Here is an 18133-nt window from a genome sequence, read left to right on the forward strand (position 1 = left end):
TATTTTTATATCCATTATCAAAATTAAACACTTGTATGTCACTATACCAAAACTATAGCTAGTAAAAAAAGTGCAACTTTATTTCCTTATATAGCAGCACCTTGTTTCGATGACAAGATATTGTACTCGACCCTACAAGCCTCCGCCCAGTAGCTGGTAGATGATATAATTAGGATATAAAATAAGCTAAGCTAGCTTCCACACCAATAATGAAATATAGTATTGTATATATATAGACTTGCATTCAAGAAATAAACATGCATTTAGTAGAAACTTGCCATCAAAATCATGCATTTTGTATGATGCATGGTACAAATTCATACAAAAAAACAACTAGTCATCATTCGGATTCGGGTTGTTTGGATCATCAAAACCCTTGCTGTAATAATGTTGATAATCCGAACTAGGAAAATTCTCAAACTGCGACGGAAAATACGGGAAATAATCTTGTTGCGACGGCGCCGTGGGCGGCGGAAACGCCGCCGTCGCCTGCGGCGGCAAAGACGACGGTTGCATTAAACTAGCTTGATTATTATAAAGAGCTGAAGTCAAGTAAGGGAATTCTGCGTCGGAGCTGGAAAGCAGCTGCGCGTATTGCTGGAGGTACGGGTAGGCTTCCGGCGGCGTCATGGTTGCTGACACCGGCAGTTGGTGGTGGCCGGGAATGTAGTGATCGACGGCGGAAGAAGCTCCTCCGCCGCCACCGGCGGCGTTATGGCTCCCTCCGCCGCCAGTGCTGACGTAGCGGAGCTCCGTTTTTCCTTGAACCCTTTCCGGGAAATTGAGCTTGGCTTTGGAACCCTTGAACTTAAGAGCAGCATCATCGTATGCAAGAGCTGCATCCTCAGCTGTGTCGAATGTTCCCAGCCAAACTCTAGCCGCTTTTTTCGGGTCACGAATCTCCGCCGCCCATTTGCCCCACGGCCTCTGCCTTACGCCTCTATAATGTCGTCTCACGTTTCCTTTATCAAAGCACAAAATTCAAAAAAAAAAAGTCCTAATAAGACGTAATTGAAGAATGTGTTCTGTTTCACCTCTCATCTCGTAATGATACCAAATTAGAAAATGCTTCATACATAGTAATTCAATGTCACTAGCAATCCTCTTTAGCTATAAGTCGGATGGGGAACAAATAAATGTATCAATTTCTACTACTAACTTGTTGCTATAAATGTACTTTTCCAAGAAATTCTTAACTTATCTTAGTTCACTTGATCAAAGATATATATAATAATTAATTCAAAATATTCTCATATTCTCTTAAAAGTAAAGTAAATGAATGTTTGTAAAAAAAAAAAAAAAAAAAAAAAAAAAAAAAAAAAAAAAAACATCACTAAATAATATCATTATAAATTAGGTTAATTGTATCTAGCTCGACCAATTTTGCACAACTTTAATGCATATATAGAATAACACAAATTAAATATCTTAGACATTCATAAATGACAAGTCCTAAATAAAATGTAAAACTATGAGGCATGCATGTAGGAGTCTTGTGGCATTGTATAATTCCAAGTTTCCAACCCCAACCCCACCCTAATCCAAGCAAAACATGCATATATATATATATATATATATATATATATATATATATATATATATATATATATATATATAGGTAAATTAACATATGATTGGTTTACTTAATAGTTAATACACACCCCTAAGTAATAGTTGTGGATTTTCATCGTCATTTAAAAAAAATTAACATATGATTTGTTTCCTGGCCACCCCATAATGCTACATAGAATCATAATCAGGTGATAACCAATCTTAATATGTAAACTTCTGAAGGATTGCACAACAATTAGCACATGATTGCACCGCTATGGCTCCCAAACATATTTGGATGACCTTGTGGTGCAATCATATCTGGGTGCAGTGCAATTATATAATAAATGCGGTGCAATCATTCAGGAGTTTGCAGATTAAGATCAGTTTGCACCTGATTATGGACGATGCTACATCTATAAAAACATGCCCTATATATTAACGCAATTACATCTCATGAGACCAACCGATTCATAGACATACAAATATGTATAATGACGAAGAATCGTGGCACTTCAAGACATATATCACATCAAACAATACAAATTCTTTGACACACAAAAAAAAGTTTGGTGATGGGCAAAATAGCATAGCTATACTAGTCATAAACGATAAACACGATGGCAGTTTAGGAAAGAACAAATAAATTGGACGACAATGACTGCCAAAACCAAACCATCCACATGGAACACATGACTACACACACATAGGGTACCCTTAAAAAAAACATTTTTTTTTTTAATGATAACTGATTATTGCTTCGCTTGTAATTCGGATTGGACGATGATAATTGACGATGAAGCCAATTATATAGAGACGTTTGTTCCTTAAATTAGTTGGGGAGAATAATATAGTTATTAGAGCTGGGCAGCCAAATTAATATAATTTCCCATAATTAAAGAAGGGGAGATCGAGGTGGCGACATATATACAGAGAGATAGTTCTTTACGGAAAGTCGAAAGTCACATACAATGAACCTGTCAAGCAAAGCAACAAATTCTTTTCCCACATGACATATAAAAATTGAAAAAAAAAAGATAAAAAAAAATAATTTGGAGAAAATGAAAATAAAATTTCAAATCGGATCAGGAGCTATGGATTCAATAATCTTTATTTTTAGGAAAAAAAAAAATATAGACTAACTAACCTTGTTCTTGCACCGGTTGAGCGGCGGTGGGCGACGGCGAAGCGGAGGTTACGATTCCGGTATCGGTGGCGGCGGAGGAGTAAGAATCGAAGTCGTGGGTTTTCTCCGGCGGTGCATCCATTGGAAGTGGGCGTTTTCCATGCCGTTTATCCACCTTTTCTTGCTTTGAGATCGAGACAAGTAGACAACCTTTGACTACGTATCGGGGAGAGCTAAGAACAAAAAATCCTCATAAAATCGAGAGATCGAACAACAAAAGGGTTTTGTTTTAAGTTGTTAGAGAGAAAGATCAGAGGGTTTCGGTCTCTAGCTTCCGCCTCAGCTCTATCTTTGTCCTTTAAGGTTGTGTTTGTTGTAATAAGTTGATGATAAATAGAGTGAGAGCTTAAAGGAAAATGAAAAAAGGGCAAAAGCACGAGCTAAGATCACGCTGGAATGACAAAAAGAGGAAGGAGGGGGGGGGGGGGGGTAGGGTGGGTGGGGGTAAGCGTGATTGTGTGTATACACTATAGAGATAGATATATATATATATGTCATTCAATTTGAATTGATAAGAAGGTCTTGGATTTGATCTTAGCGGAATTAAAGGCTATATGATATTGGGGAAAGTTTTATTTGCTTACTACTACTAGAACCACCCCAATTGAATTGGCCTCTTGTCCACATGTTGAAATTGACTTCCTCATCCATAATTGAGCCGTCTTCCTTTTTTTTGACGGCAGCTATAAAAAAAAATTTGGTTGCAATTCAATGTTTTACCCTAGTGTAGAAAAAACAAAGAAAATTAAGAGAAGCAAAAAAAAGAAAAAGAAAAGAAAAGAAAAGCACAAAAAAAAAGGTGTTTAGCACCCAGAAACTGTGTGTAGTGCACGCGCTTGCTGGGCGCGGTAAGTGCGCCCAAGACGTAAATGTTGTAAATATTTTTTATTTTACTTTGTCAGTAGGTCAGGTTCACTACAAAAAAACTTGATTTTGCCTCACTCGTCCACCTAAACTAAAATTATTTTTAAAAAAACTCATAAAAAATTCTCTTGAAGTTGCTCTAATAAGTTGAGATTAGTGTTTTGGGATTAGGCCAGGCTATCTAATTTGGTATTTAGTTCCGAATCAAGGGTCACAAAGAGACAAAGTAAAGAGTTATCACTAGTATCAAGACAGACAATAATAACTTTCCGTCATTTTTCAATATTCTAGTTCAAAACCTCCAATGTTCTAACATATTACTTGTCTTTAAATACTTGTTATGTTCTTATTGGGGTAGTTAACTTTAGTAGAACGTATTAGCTTCTATAAACCATTCTTCTTATCACTTTGGAAAAGAGTTCGGGTTTGTATCTCTACTTGTTGGAGGAAAGTTTAGAGTACTAATTTCAACATCCATCCTATCATCAAAATGTTTCAAATACTAGTATGGTAAGAAATAAAATTCCATTTTTTTTATATATAGTTTATAGGATTAGTTATATATATGTAAACTCGCATTTTCTCTTAATTAATCTCATTTATAATTCTGATTTTTAATACACCATATTGGTTCTCATTGATTCATGGAGAGGGTGTGGTTCTCATCACTAATATATATATATATATATATATATATATATATATATATATATATATATATATTCTTAGCATATATTTAATTTGTACTTCATATAGCTAGTAATTAAGTGCTTCTTTTAATTTGAGTTCATATATAACTAAAAATAGAAATTTATGAGCTAAGTAAAGCTGCGACGACATATATAACTGATGACTAGCTACTTCTTGTTTCCACCTGCACCAAAAATTGATAGATTTGACTATTTCTAGAATTGTTCTTCCTTGCAAGTCTTCAATTCTATGTGCCCTTTTGAATTATCCAAATACTATATTATGTCATTTCTTTGAGTTTATCATCACCATAAATTATATATATATATATATATATATATATATATATATATATATATATATATAAGGAAAAAAATTATGTATTTCTTACTTCAATACGAAGTTGCCAATTCAAAATAATAATAATAATAATAAAGAAATTAGCTCACATGACATTAGTGTATAAATGAAAAGTCTCATTTAAGTCTTACTTTCCGTGGTGGGTGGAGTGGAGTTTGATTCCTATCCCAACATTAGGAGTTTGGGTCTCGGGACAAGTTCATAGAATCTAGAATATAATTTGACGAAACTGGAGAATTGAACTTGAGTTCCAAAAAAAATCACATATTCAAACTAGAATTATAAAAGAATGAAATCCTACAAATACTCACTACAAACTTTACACAACTACCCACTAATCCACTACCAATAAGTCAATAGTTTCCTACATAAGGGAGAAAAATATATAAAACGGGAGAACATTAGGATACATATCTCTAAAAAAAATAATGTTGGAGTCCAAGTGAGAGTGTTATGATATTAACTCTTTGTATTTCAATAGATTGAGAAAATATATATGAAGAAATATTATATTGTACGTAATAGAATCAATCATACTCTAAAAAAGAAAATAATGTTAGGACACTATAATATACTCTAGTAGATGTAGAGATACAAAAAGAAAATAAAGGAGCTAGCAATCTAGCATGACATAGTCGAAATTAAACAAATCAATAATTCTTAGTGATTGGTTTCCATGTACTACTATTATTTTTATCACTTTTTTTATTAGGCCGGGATATAATAAAATCGTTATTCGTAAAAATGAGAACAGTTTAGATTAAATTGAATATTGAGTAATAATATATATTACTCGGCATCAATTTAGCAGCGAGAAATTAAATATATATGTACAAGAAGGAGTGTCGGAGCATTGGTTATATATCCTTAGGGATCGTTTGGTTCACGGAATGTCAGATTACCTTAGGGAATGTTAGATTGCTGGGAATGTTAGATTACTGGGAATGTTAAATTCCTGTATTTGGTTTAAATTTGTGTATGTGATATAATCATGTTTGGTTTAGAGTTATCTTTTATACATACTATAATATCCTTAACATATTTTCATATATTTTAATAAATTTAAAAATTAAAATAAATAAATAAGATAACTGTATCATATATAATTACATGATTTTAAAATAATAACTAAAATCTTGAACTTGAGAAACAAAATTATTTTATATGCTAACATAACATAATATATATATATATATATATATATATATATATATATATATATATATATATAATAAACTAACATAACCTTGGTTATCTTACATTACATAAGATTTTGAAGGGAATCACATTCCCTTCAAAATCCTATATGGAGGGAATGTGACATTCCTTGGGAATGTTAGATTCCCTAAGATAATATGAACCAAACACCGGAATGTGAGCTTTGGAATGTCACATTCCCTTGGTTATGTTATATAACCTGAACCAAACGCCCCCTTAGTGTTATTTTATGTGGCGTGGGGATCGGTGGTCCGCATTGAGAGAGTTCCCCCGCAGCTTCCTTTAACACATGCCCACGTGCATGCCAAATCTTGAGTGCAGTGTATCCACAGTCCAACATTATTTTAAAATGTCATATAGTCAAACAGTATAATTGATGATCTGATGCAATAATGTTGATCTAACTACTATATAAATAAGAGAGTTTAATATCCAGATTTTCTTTTTGGGTTAGGGTACGGTGGGGGACCATCTGAGTGAGTATTAAGTGATATTATTGCATATTCAATTAGATGTTTGAATTCAACTTTAATTTAGTTGTTTTTTTTTTAGTGTATTGATTAGTTCTGATGAGGTATTAGATTGGCTAAAGAATTAATATTTTGGGCTAAATTAAAGACCGATATTCGGAAGGTCAAGATGATGGAGATGGATGTGCAGTGAGAAAGTGCGATTGCGCGATTACATGGGATTGAGATGGGTGATAGATGCAAGTCTGATTGTGGTACGGTGTAAGGAACAAGTGCAGTTACAAGTTGCTCGAGAGGCAAGCGAGACCAGCCGCTAATGCATGTGAGTATGTGACCAATCAACTTGAGGCTAGAAAGGTATTAATTGCCAACAAGTGTCTTGTAACAATTCACTTTTTCTATAGACAGTTTTCATTAGTTCTTGCATATATATTTTACCCAATTTTATGTTGAGTTTGAAATGCAAACTAATAAAGACATTAAGTGGATGATCGAGCCTAACCTTCGATCAGATAGCCTTGACTACCTTAATTGAGTAACTTGATCGGCCTATAGCTCAAGGAAATGTTACTCAAAAGATGCGATAGAAGACATGTCGTTAAACATAGACCTTATATCTTAGTACCTTTCACACATTAATAAAAAATATTACTTTTTCAATTATAAATTGGGATAAAAAACTTTTTAGTTGATTTCTCTCTTTACAATATTTTAAAGATTTACCTTTCGTAATATCACTTGTATTAATTCAAATGCAAGCAATATACTCTTCTTTTTCTTCTCACAATCCTTGTCATATGTATGCCCAAGTGCCCAACCACTCACCTTACCTCTTACTATACACACTTGTCAATCTCTTTTTAAAGTTAATCTAAAAACAAGAAACTGAAAAACTCAATTACTCACGCAAAAATTTGAACATCAACTAAATGTTAGCAAATAATTTTATTTTAAAAATATATATTAAATACTTTTTGAATGAAACTTTTTATTTATATACTTGAAACTTATACTTAAAAGTTACACTTAGAGTAGTAAAATTATCACATATACTTTCAAATAGTGATTTCGAATTTCTCTTTATTAAATTTAAATTAAAAAAAAAAAAGGGGGGGGGGGGGGGAGGGGGGGGAGGGGGCAAATTAGCCCCCTAAGTCGGTCCACAGTTGGATCTCCTAAGTAATAAAAGCTTCAATTAAATTCCTTAAATTGGTAAAATTGTTCAATTGAGATCCCCTGTCTAGCATGTTAGTTATTCTCATATTGACACGTGTCTTTATTATTATTATTATTATTATTATTATTATTATTATTGTTGTTGTTGTTGTTGTTGTTGTTGTTATTATTGTTATTATTGTTATTATTATTATTATTATTATTATTATTATTATTATTATTATTATTATTATTATTATTATTATTATTATTATTATTATTATTACTGTCAGGTAAAATGGTCAAATAAGTCATTAAACTTTACCTAAAAAGTCAATTAGGTCTCTAAACTTTTAAAAAAATACAATTATATCATTTAACATGTTAAATTGAGGCAATAAAGGCCAAGAACCGATAAATGACCTGCTATTACATGTCATTTCAGTTCAGGCATCTTATCTGGCGAAAATCCTGCGACCGGCGACGGTCGAACCGTCGCTAGTCGCCATCTACCAGAGAAGGCGACCAGTTCCTCGGTGGAAGGCAACCACTGATCACCTTCTCCATGGTTCCTGACTTCTTGTTCAGCTTCCCATGTGCAATATTAATGGAGTTGCCCTCATTCCAGATTGTCCAGATCTAGAACGGCCTCATTCTTAGACAGTCATCAGTAGCTGATGCCGGTGGCTTTTTTTGTTTTTTTTATTCAAATAAAAAATCAAAAGTTTTTTTTTTTTTAATAAAAATAAGTTACAAACAAAAATTATAATAATAAAAAAAGACACATGTGATGATGTGAGCATGAGAATAACTAACTTACTAATAGCAAGTTAATTTAGACTCAATTGAATAATTTTACCAGCTTAAAGAATTTGACTGGAATTTTTTTATTTAAGGGACTCAATTACACAGAGCCAATTAGATTTTTTTTTCTTTAAATTTAATTTGCACTTATAGTGACAATAAATAAAAGAACAAACGAGTATAAAATTTGAATTCAAATACCATATCTTTTTTGCATTTCCATGGCATAGTCTACACCCTTATCAGGTTTTTGCTCTGACCAATATAATTTTAACGTTTTTTGCCGTCATTGTACCAAGTTCAATTATAAGACAAGGACTCATCCATCTTATTTTGACTACCGAAGTGTGAGTGCACAGTATATATTATTTTATTTTGACTTTTACACATTCGGGCCGGAAGAACCTTATGCCAATTTTGGTGGTTTTGCACGCTATATATATATATATATATATATATATATATATATATATATATATATATATATATATATATAGAATTAATTTCACTTTTGGTCCCACGACTTTTGATGTTCTATCATTTTTGGTGCACAACTTTAAATTTTTTTAATTTTGATGCCTAACTTTGTTATTTTTATCAATTTTGGTCCTTTTGGCTAAATTGACAACGAAATGTTGCTGGATTTTATATTTTTAGGGGTAAAAATGTCATCCCAAGGAAACATCTTCAATATCTAAACAAAATCACTGTAAAATCATATCTATAGGTGTTTGATCGATGAGAATAATGGTGAAGACGGGCAGAAACCAGACAGATCTATGAGATTTATAATTTCGACCATTGGCAAACTCTTCTTTTCCTCTTAATATGATTTTTATTTTGTTTAAATATTAAAGATCTTTCCATGGAATGACGATTTTGCCCCTAAAATATAAAATTCGAAAATATTTTACCGTCAATTTGGCTAGAAGGACCAAAACTGATAAAAATAACAAAGTTAGGCACCAAAATTGAAAAAAATTAAAGTTGTGCACCAAAAGTGATAAGAACTCAAAAGTCGTGGGACCAAAAATGAAATTAATATATATATATATATATATATATATATATATATATATATATATATATATATATATATATATTTACAAATTTAATAAGAATCAATAATGTTAGACCCTTAACATGAACAAAAAAATGTTAGCATAATTATTTCTTGAAATGAATGGTTCATATTTTTTTAATTTTAATAATTTTTTTTATAATTTTTCTTATTTACTCTCTATTATATGATTTTCTTCCATTAAATAACCCTGCCATTAACTATTTATTATTCTTAACTTATTAATTTCTAAAAGAAAGGTCTTAGGTTCGAATTTCATCCCAATCAGAGTTGGCATAATTGTTAAACATATACTACGAACATATTAAAATGTACTTAAAAAATACAATATAAAATTTACATAAACTTTGATCAAATAATTAATTAGTCCGACTAAATACATAGCATTCAAAGTTGAGCATCAAAGATTATAAATCAGGAATTTTGAAAATCATTGTCTTGCATTTAAAAAAAAAAATTATCGCTTTTAGACTAAGTATTTAGACTAGCGTTATTACAAAGTTGCAAATATTTATTTTAGTGACAATTATAATCAATCTCACAATTATAATCAATCTCTCATATATTATCTTGCATTTATATACTTTGAATTACAGATTTAAATAAACAAATTCAACATTCAATTACCTATGAATATCTCCTATATAATATTGCATTGATATACTTTGAAATATTTATTTAAAAATAATTATTTGGTATTATCTCATTTGCGCAATACGTGTAAAAAAAACTAGGATAGTTAACGTCATTCATGAAGTATAGTTTGTATATATATAATAATGGTTAAACAAATTGTAGTTTGAATTTTGTGTAGCGGCACATAGAAAATGATAGATGCTACCTAGTTTGTCTTGTTCCCATCTCATGTAAAGACATATATAGTAGTATACCAACTTATGAGTTTAGGCTTTCCCACGTAGACTAATTCTACACCTCTGATCTGAATCTCATTGATCAGGATCATTCTGGATTATTTTATTTTATTTTTTTTGCTTTTGTGATGGATGCCTACCATGCATAGCTAAGCTTGCTTTTATAATTACTGCCACCGCCTCATGCATCCACAGTGACTATGGCTCCTTGATACTGACAACCACCACAACACTATTAGCCATAACATTATAAACAATGTTGCACAAGGCAATATGCCTCAAATCAGTCACAAATTCAGGATAATGAGAATAACATTAGTATCATTGAGACGGTCAGGAGCATTCATTGAGTTCAATCAAGCTCATTTAATGAGATTATAACATCTTTAAAAAAAAATTGGAGAACTTAAATAGACTAAGATAGAGTACTTTTATAATGTATTTATATAGTGTAGCAAATTTTTTTGTTCAGATCCAAATTAGCCAGCAAATACAGAAATAACTGAAATGGATGGGAAAATGAAATCACTCAAATGAATATATAGCACGTGATCATAACGATGAACAACATTCCACTCCCATATGCAATATTTTCACTTCGAGTGTCATAAAATGGTCCTATAGATTGACTTCATACATCAATTCTGCGGCTCAACAATAAAGTCGCATTCACAGACATACATAAAAAATTGAGTTCCAATTTTATTGAATGCATTAATTATGCCCTAAATTTAATCTAGGAAAAAGGCTCATATATATACTACATATGCAAGCATATAAACTTAGGCGAGGGCAGCATGTGAGGCTTGTTCGATTGAAGATTTGTAGGCGAGGCGAAAGTGTTGGACCGGATGAGCAGTGTTCGTCTGTGATTAGGAATTTAGTAATTAGGGATTTGGATTTACTATTATTGTTATTGTTATTGTTATTGTTATTGTTATTGTTATTGTTATTGTTATTGTTATTGTTATTATTATTATTATTATTATTATTATTATTATTATTATTATTATTATAGGCACATTAGAATTTCTTATCCCTCTCTTTCACTACAAGAAAAATTGATGTCTATGATGTAAAGTTTTGTTGTTGAAGTCGATACGGTGTTGTTGCAAGTCCCGCGTAAAGACAACAATTTTTAACAAATGTTGTCTATTGAGTGTTGTTGAAGCCGGTGTTGTTGTAAGTCAGGCACATAGACAACGATTTTTAATAAAAATAAATACAAAATGCATTTTATGTTTTGTTTCAAAATCCAAAACATCAAAGAATCGCTTTAAAATAAATTACGTAGTGTAATTATGTTAATTTCATTTTAACTCTCAAAATTACATTCATCAACATATATAATCTTAACCTATGCATTATACTACTCGGAGGTTTTCCAACATCACTCTCCCTCCCAAAATGCCCACATAGATTCTACCATATATACATGTTGTTTATTATTGTTCTGAAAAGGTTGAATTCTCAATCCTATCGGCCCCTATGAGCATTTGGGATGATGAAAATTATGGTAACTCAGCTGAACTCCTTTGTTTACCTGTGCACAAGGAGTCCCTCACTTGAGAGGTTGCTTTCACACTGTTACCGGTGAGACTCGATCATTGGTCATTGTTCTCAAATCTCATCTATGTGACCAATTGAGTTGTCCATGTGGGCTATACATGTTCATTATTGTGTATATATGTTGTTAGGTTTTAGCAGATGAGAGCAATTTTTAAGTATATATAGATTCATTTACACGTAGGTGTATGTACCTAGTAAAAGACTTGTCATCTATATATGCAGAGCATGCATTGAATGACAATAAATAATGCATGTTCTGCACTTGGTTCGCAGAATTCATGGTCGGAATATACTCTAGAAAACCCTTCTAATTCTTTTTCTCTTTTAATCGGAAAAAAAAAAAACTTGATGTTATTAATTAATAATGTACATTAAATAAGTTATATATATTTTACACAAAATAGATAAATCACATTAAAAAGATTATAAGTGACAAAATTAATTTAAAATATTAACAAAAATAAATATGTGACTTTTTAATATGAGAATTATACTCTATTTATTTAATGACCGCTTTCGGTGCTAATTAAAAACCCTTGTTTCATGTGAATTTTTGTCTTGTAACGGCAGATGGGACAGAGAAGGAGGGAGGATTACGTAGGAACATGATCCCTAGCTCCTCAATCCACGTACTATGTTATTGCTGCCCGTGACGCCTAGCTTAAATGTAAACGCAAATATTTAATTAAACATCTTATAATAATATATTGCATTATGTTGGATTTTTTAATCTTGAAAGTCATTTAAGTGTACAATCATGGGATATATATATATATATATATATATATATATATATATATATATATATGTGTGTGTGTGTGTGTGTGTGTGGGGGGGGGGGAAGGATCAGGTGTGGGGAGGGGTTCCCTGCAGTTGTACGTGCGAAGGAATGCACCTTAAATATTAAATTGGCGCATTTTAAGTACACAACACACGCACATTAAGCACAAAACTCACGCACTACGCACATTAAGCATAAAAATGGTTCACTTTAAGTTTCACACAAATCACGCACCTTAAGGAGGAAAACAACGCATATTAAGAAGTAAACTCACGCACCTTAAGTTTCAACAACTACTCACATTAAGTACAAACCCGCGCACCTTTTTAAGCACAAAATTCACGCATATTAACTTTCAACAACTACTCACATTAAGTACAGAACCCACACACCTTAAGCACAAAACTCACGCACCTTAAGCGCAAGAATAACGCACCTTAATCACCGCACAACCGCACGGGAACTTAATTATATATATATATATATATATATATATATATATATATATATATATATATATTCATTTAAGTTATGATTCGACAATTACCATTTTTTGGAGAAAAAATATAACATTTTAAAATCAAAATATAAAAATATTATATTTTTCTTCAAAAATAATACACTTTTTTTATAAATAACAAACACTTTAATCATAATTAGTATTACATTTTTTAATATAAGTATTACATTTTCATATTAACACAAGCAGTCTCATAATTAGTATTACATTTGTCAATATAAATATTACAATCAACTATCAACTAATATTTAAGAACTAATTACCAAACTCATTATATGTTCATGAATTTAGGTGGTATTTGATTAAATTGTTACACGCATCTTATTAAAAATTGTAATTTTAATAATATGTTCATCTTATTATATTAGTTGCCGTTTTGGATTTTTGAATATTACAATACCAATAACAATAATAATGAGAATACAACGCCTTTATGTCCCCAAATACGGCCGCCCCTGCAGGAAGTTGTCGTTGACATTTTAGTTTCTTCTGCGTCGAAATTGGTTGGTGACAAATTAGTTCGACCTCAAAATCTTTCTTTTTTTTTTTTTTTTTTTTTCTCTCTTTTTATGTTTTACTAGTAAGTGTCTCGTGCGATGTACAAATTATTATTAATTTAACAAATGAACAAATTATACTTTTGGTCATATAACTATAGGAGGCGTGTTAATTTCGCTCCGTAACTTTTAAAACTAATAATTTAGTCTTTTTTTTTTTTTTTAGGTAAAGAACAATTTAGTTCTTTAACTATGCTTTTTTAGCAAATTTGATTCTTCCGGCCAAATCACCGGTTGAAATTGGCTGGAAAAACTTAAACATTTTTAAATTTTTTATTCATGAGGGCAAAATAGTCTCTTTACGTAAGCTTCTTCTTTTTATTCGCGTTCATGAGCTACGGCTAACAGTTAGTCTCTGCTTCCAAGAAAGAACAGCTCCAAGAATTGAAGCCCCAGGTTCAGAAGCAAGGTATGATTTCAGCTTTTTCTTCATGTCTACTGTGCATTTCTTGATTCATCTTCCCTAGATTGCACGGTATAAAGCTCTATAAGAGATCTAAACTCCCAGAAATATTCTTCTCCTTATCCTAGCCACAACCATCCTCTCAATTCTAGCCACAACCAAAAAATAATTGTAGTATTCATTGTGGTCCTGTGGATGATGATTTATTTATAATGTTGAAGTAAGTGTAGATGTTCATGTAAATATTGATTCTAAATTTTAAATTTATCTCCAATCAATTAATGTTAGAAACATAACATAATTATTGCAATGTTAATTCTCAATTATGGATCAACAATTATTACTCAAATTAATTTTGTGAATTACTCTCGTATCCACTAAAATCTTTTTGCTTATTATTCACTTTGATTTTCTTTTCATCTTTACTTAATTACTTATGATGATTATGATTAGGGAAAATTTTTCCCAAATCATTTTGTTTTAATATTTATAGAGATAGAGTTTTTTCCCTAATCATTTTGCTTTAATATATATAGACATGTTATGTTGACTAATTTAATAATTATGTTGATTTGATTTGTAATTAAAATTACATGAATTTATGAAGTAATGTGAATACAATACATGCTTTCACATTTTGGGAGAAATATTTTTTTCTCTAATCATTTTGCACCGGTCACTGCGCACAAGGAACCCCCCTTACTTTGAGAGGTTGCTCCCACACTGCAATTGGTGAGACTAGATCCCTGGTCATTCTTCCAAAGTTTCACCGCTATGACCATTTGAGCTACCCATGGAGTTATTATATATACTTCATTAATAGAACGACAGGTGTTCGAGATTATTTTTTTTTAAATAAAGTTTAACAAGTAGTTTGATCCGAAAAATAAATAAATAAATAAAAGTATTCGACAAATAGTAAATAATTAGTCTTTTATTTATGCGCATATAATAGAGAATCTTCTAAAAATGGAAGTGTTTGGTAAATAGCTTATAGTTGTTAGCTGATTGGGTTAGAGCTAGTTGATAATATTAGTTGATTGTAGAAAAGTGTTTGGTAAATTAGTTGTTAGTTGATAGTTGATTATATATAAAATGACTTTCTAAAAAAACTTATTGAAAAATCTATTTTGAGTAGCTTTTTTAATTTTAGCATTTTGGAACAATAAACTGTTACAAAAAGCTAATTAATCAAACAATCAATATGAGTGCTCAACCACGTCAAACAGCTAATAGTAGTCAAATAAGTCAGAATTGACTGATAAGCTACCTATATTATCAAATAGGGTCAATATATTTGACGTTGATTAACAAAGTTGAAAGATATAAGGGGTGTTTGGTAAATGGTTGTTAGTGAGTTTAACTAGTTGATAGCATTAGTTGATTGTATAAAAAATGTTTGGTAAATTAACTATTAGCTGTTAGCTTATTACATATAAATTACTTTATCAAAAATCTAATTGAAAAAGCTACTCAAAGTAGCTTTTTTAATTTTAACAATTTGGAACAAAAAATTATTACAAAAAGCTAATTAAACAAACACTTATATTGATTGTCTAACTAAAACAACAGCTAATAGTGATCAAATAAGTCAAATGCTAACTATTTTACCAAACTGGCCATATAGTACTTCATACCCTCAATTCTTAATAATATAAACCATTAGCTGAGCTCACTCAAAAATCAAAATAATTATTTATATGCTAATTTTCTCTGATCCGCCTTTAAACTAAAAAATTAGGGATTATTCAAGGCGAATGGAGTCGTCAAACCCCTACGTTAAGGTCAATGAGGCTACCTCTTGGACATCATTGGCTCTTTGGCTACACATATGATTACATTAATCTAATCAAAAGTAACGATAATATTTTATTTTGTGTCATAATTAATAAAAGAAAGTACCATAATAATATTAAATAAGTTAGCATGCGGTGGTTAAAGAGTCACTACATCCGGCTTGCGATATGAACCACCTCTTAATTTGCACTTTAATTTAAGCACTTTATATCTTTGCTTAACTATTGCTCAATGTACGTGAATGAGTACTAAGTAAGTGTTTGTATAATGTTATAACATGCATGAATCATTGAGAGTCCACAAACGTAAGTACGCATTATTTTAATTGGAAAATGCTTAGTACCCTTATATTTACCACTCACAAACTTATCACTTTCTAATGTGACAAATTTTAATTGGTTTGATTTTTTTTTTTTTATTTCATATCTTAACGAATAATAACTTACCACTGCACATCAGAGAGTGACAAGTTTATGAGTGATAAATATAGTGGTACTAAGCATGGTCTGTTTTAATTAGATGTTGGGATGCAGTCCAAAAAATGTACATTTTTAGTATTCTCCGACGTAATAACTACCTCGTATATAATTTAATTAATCAATAAATATGTCATAATAAAATTTTAAATACTTATGTCATAATAAAATTTTAAATACTCATAAAATTAAATAACTTCACACTCATAGTGTAAGTTAGGGTGGAGTTAGCTAGGGATCTAGAATTACATTACGAAGTGGGAGATTATGAGTTAAGAATGTATTAATATGTCGAATATAATTCGATTGATCTGTCCTAAGAAGTCTAGAGCAGTCGGACCTGATTAATTGTGTTTGTATATTTTCATATAAATTTATTATTATATGTATTATTTTAAATATTTAAAATTTTAACTTCAAAAACTTTGATTAATCGATTAATCGAAAAGATTTCGATTCGATTAATTCGATAATACAATTTAAAAACTTCGGTTAATCAAACGGTTAACCGATTGCGTACCAGTCTGAGCTTGCTTTCATATTTATTAAGGTTTTGACATTTCTTCAGCCATATTCTGCAATTTAGAGGTGGACCATTACGGTTTTCCACAGTTGTTATATTATAGACCGCGGTGCATAATCGATTATGCACCGCGGCCCATATACGGCGTCGTTTCTTTAAGTAAAGAAACGGCCCGCCGTTAGAGTTAACGGAGTCCGTTTGTTTGGTGTATTAAACACCAACTGACACTACAGTATATCCAAACCGACACTGCAGTTATATCAAAATGATACTGTAGTTATAGTGAAATGAAACTGCAGTGTATATAAACTGAAACTGAATAACATTTCACATATTTGAGTGTATATTATACAATGAAGCTGTAATTATATCAAAATGATCATGTAGTTGTGTTTTAATAAAACTATAGTGTATATAAAATAAAATTAAATAACATTTTCACATATTTGAGTCTATAAATATCGAAATGAAACTGTAGTTGTGTTCAACTGAAACTGCAGTGTATACAAAATGACACTGAATAACAGAGTTACTTTTTGTAAAAGGGTGCGAAACGACGGAAATAAACACTGTTAATTTTCATTTAAAAAAAAGACGTGCGGTGCATAATCGATTATGCACCGCGGTGCATAATATAATTTGAATTGGGCTTAACTATCCTCCAGGGGGTAAATTGGCAGCCCAATTCCGTTTGTATTTAGGTCTCTATGAAGCCCATTTTCACTTCAAAACACTACAGCCCACTATAATGACTACTCCGTAAATTGCAATAAATATACGGAGAATGTTGTAAACAATATAAATAAATGTATTACTTAAAAGAACAATATTGTGTTACATTTGGGAACAATACTTTTTATTTTTGACAACCACACAAGAGAAGTAAATCACATTAGAAAAACTCATATAATCGTGTTTAGCCAAGAGAGAGGTGGCAAATTATTGTATGGACCATGGTCCACATAATGTTATGTGGACCATAATAAAAAGTACATTTTTAATATACTAAATGTACATTATACAATATAATATACACTCAGTATAAAAATAATGTACATTCCCTAAATACAATGTATATTATTTTTGTACTGAATATATATTATTTTACAATATACAAAATATGGTCTATACAACTTTGTCCACACAACAATGATTGGAGGGGGTTAGTAGTAGGGAAAGAATACTTTTATTTATAGGAGAGGGAACCAACTTTTTCCTAGTTTTACCTAACAATCTCTTAACTAGTTAGATTACAT

At 30.9% G+C, this 18133-nt stretch overlaps 1 protein-coding gene across 1 annotated transcript; it reads right to left on the minus strand.

The window, feature by feature from the left end:
• Nucleotides 1-220: 220 nt before the first annotated feature.
• LOC109175936 (ethylene-responsive transcription factor ERF113) lies at nucleotides 221-3150 on the minus strand. The gene is made up of 2 exons (XM_019325320.1): nucleotides 2699-3150; nucleotides 221-962 (listed from the first exon to the last, which is right to left on the minus strand). Exons 1-2 carry the CDS (start codon nucleotides 2817-2819, stop codon nucleotides 334-336), a joined length of 750 nt encoding a protein of 249 aa, XP_019180865.1. The 5' UTR covers nucleotides 2820-3150; the 3' UTR covers nucleotides 221-333.
• Between the last annotated feature and the right edge of the window lie 14983 nt (nucleotides 3151-18133).

The sequence above is a fragment of the Ipomoea nil genome, unplaced genomic scaffold (genome assembly GCF_001879475.1).
Source record: "Ipomoea nil cultivar Tokyo-kokei standard unplaced genomic scaffold, Asagao_1.1 scaffold0688, whole genome shotgun sequence".
NCBI classification, from domain to species: domain Eukaryota; kingdom Viridiplantae; phylum Streptophyta; class Magnoliopsida; order Solanales; family Convolvulaceae; genus Ipomoea; species Ipomoea nil.

Bases quoted from the DNA above. Each gene is read 5' to 3' on its own strand.
- LOC109175936 (XM_019325320.1), bottom strand. From the start codon at position 2,819: ATGGATGCACCGCCGGAGAAAACCCACGACTTCGATTCTTACTCCTCC. The intron at 963-2,698 runs GTTAGTTAGTCT...GCTTTGATAAAG, and splicing joins TCAACCGGTGCAAGAACAAG to GAAACGTGAGACGACATTAT.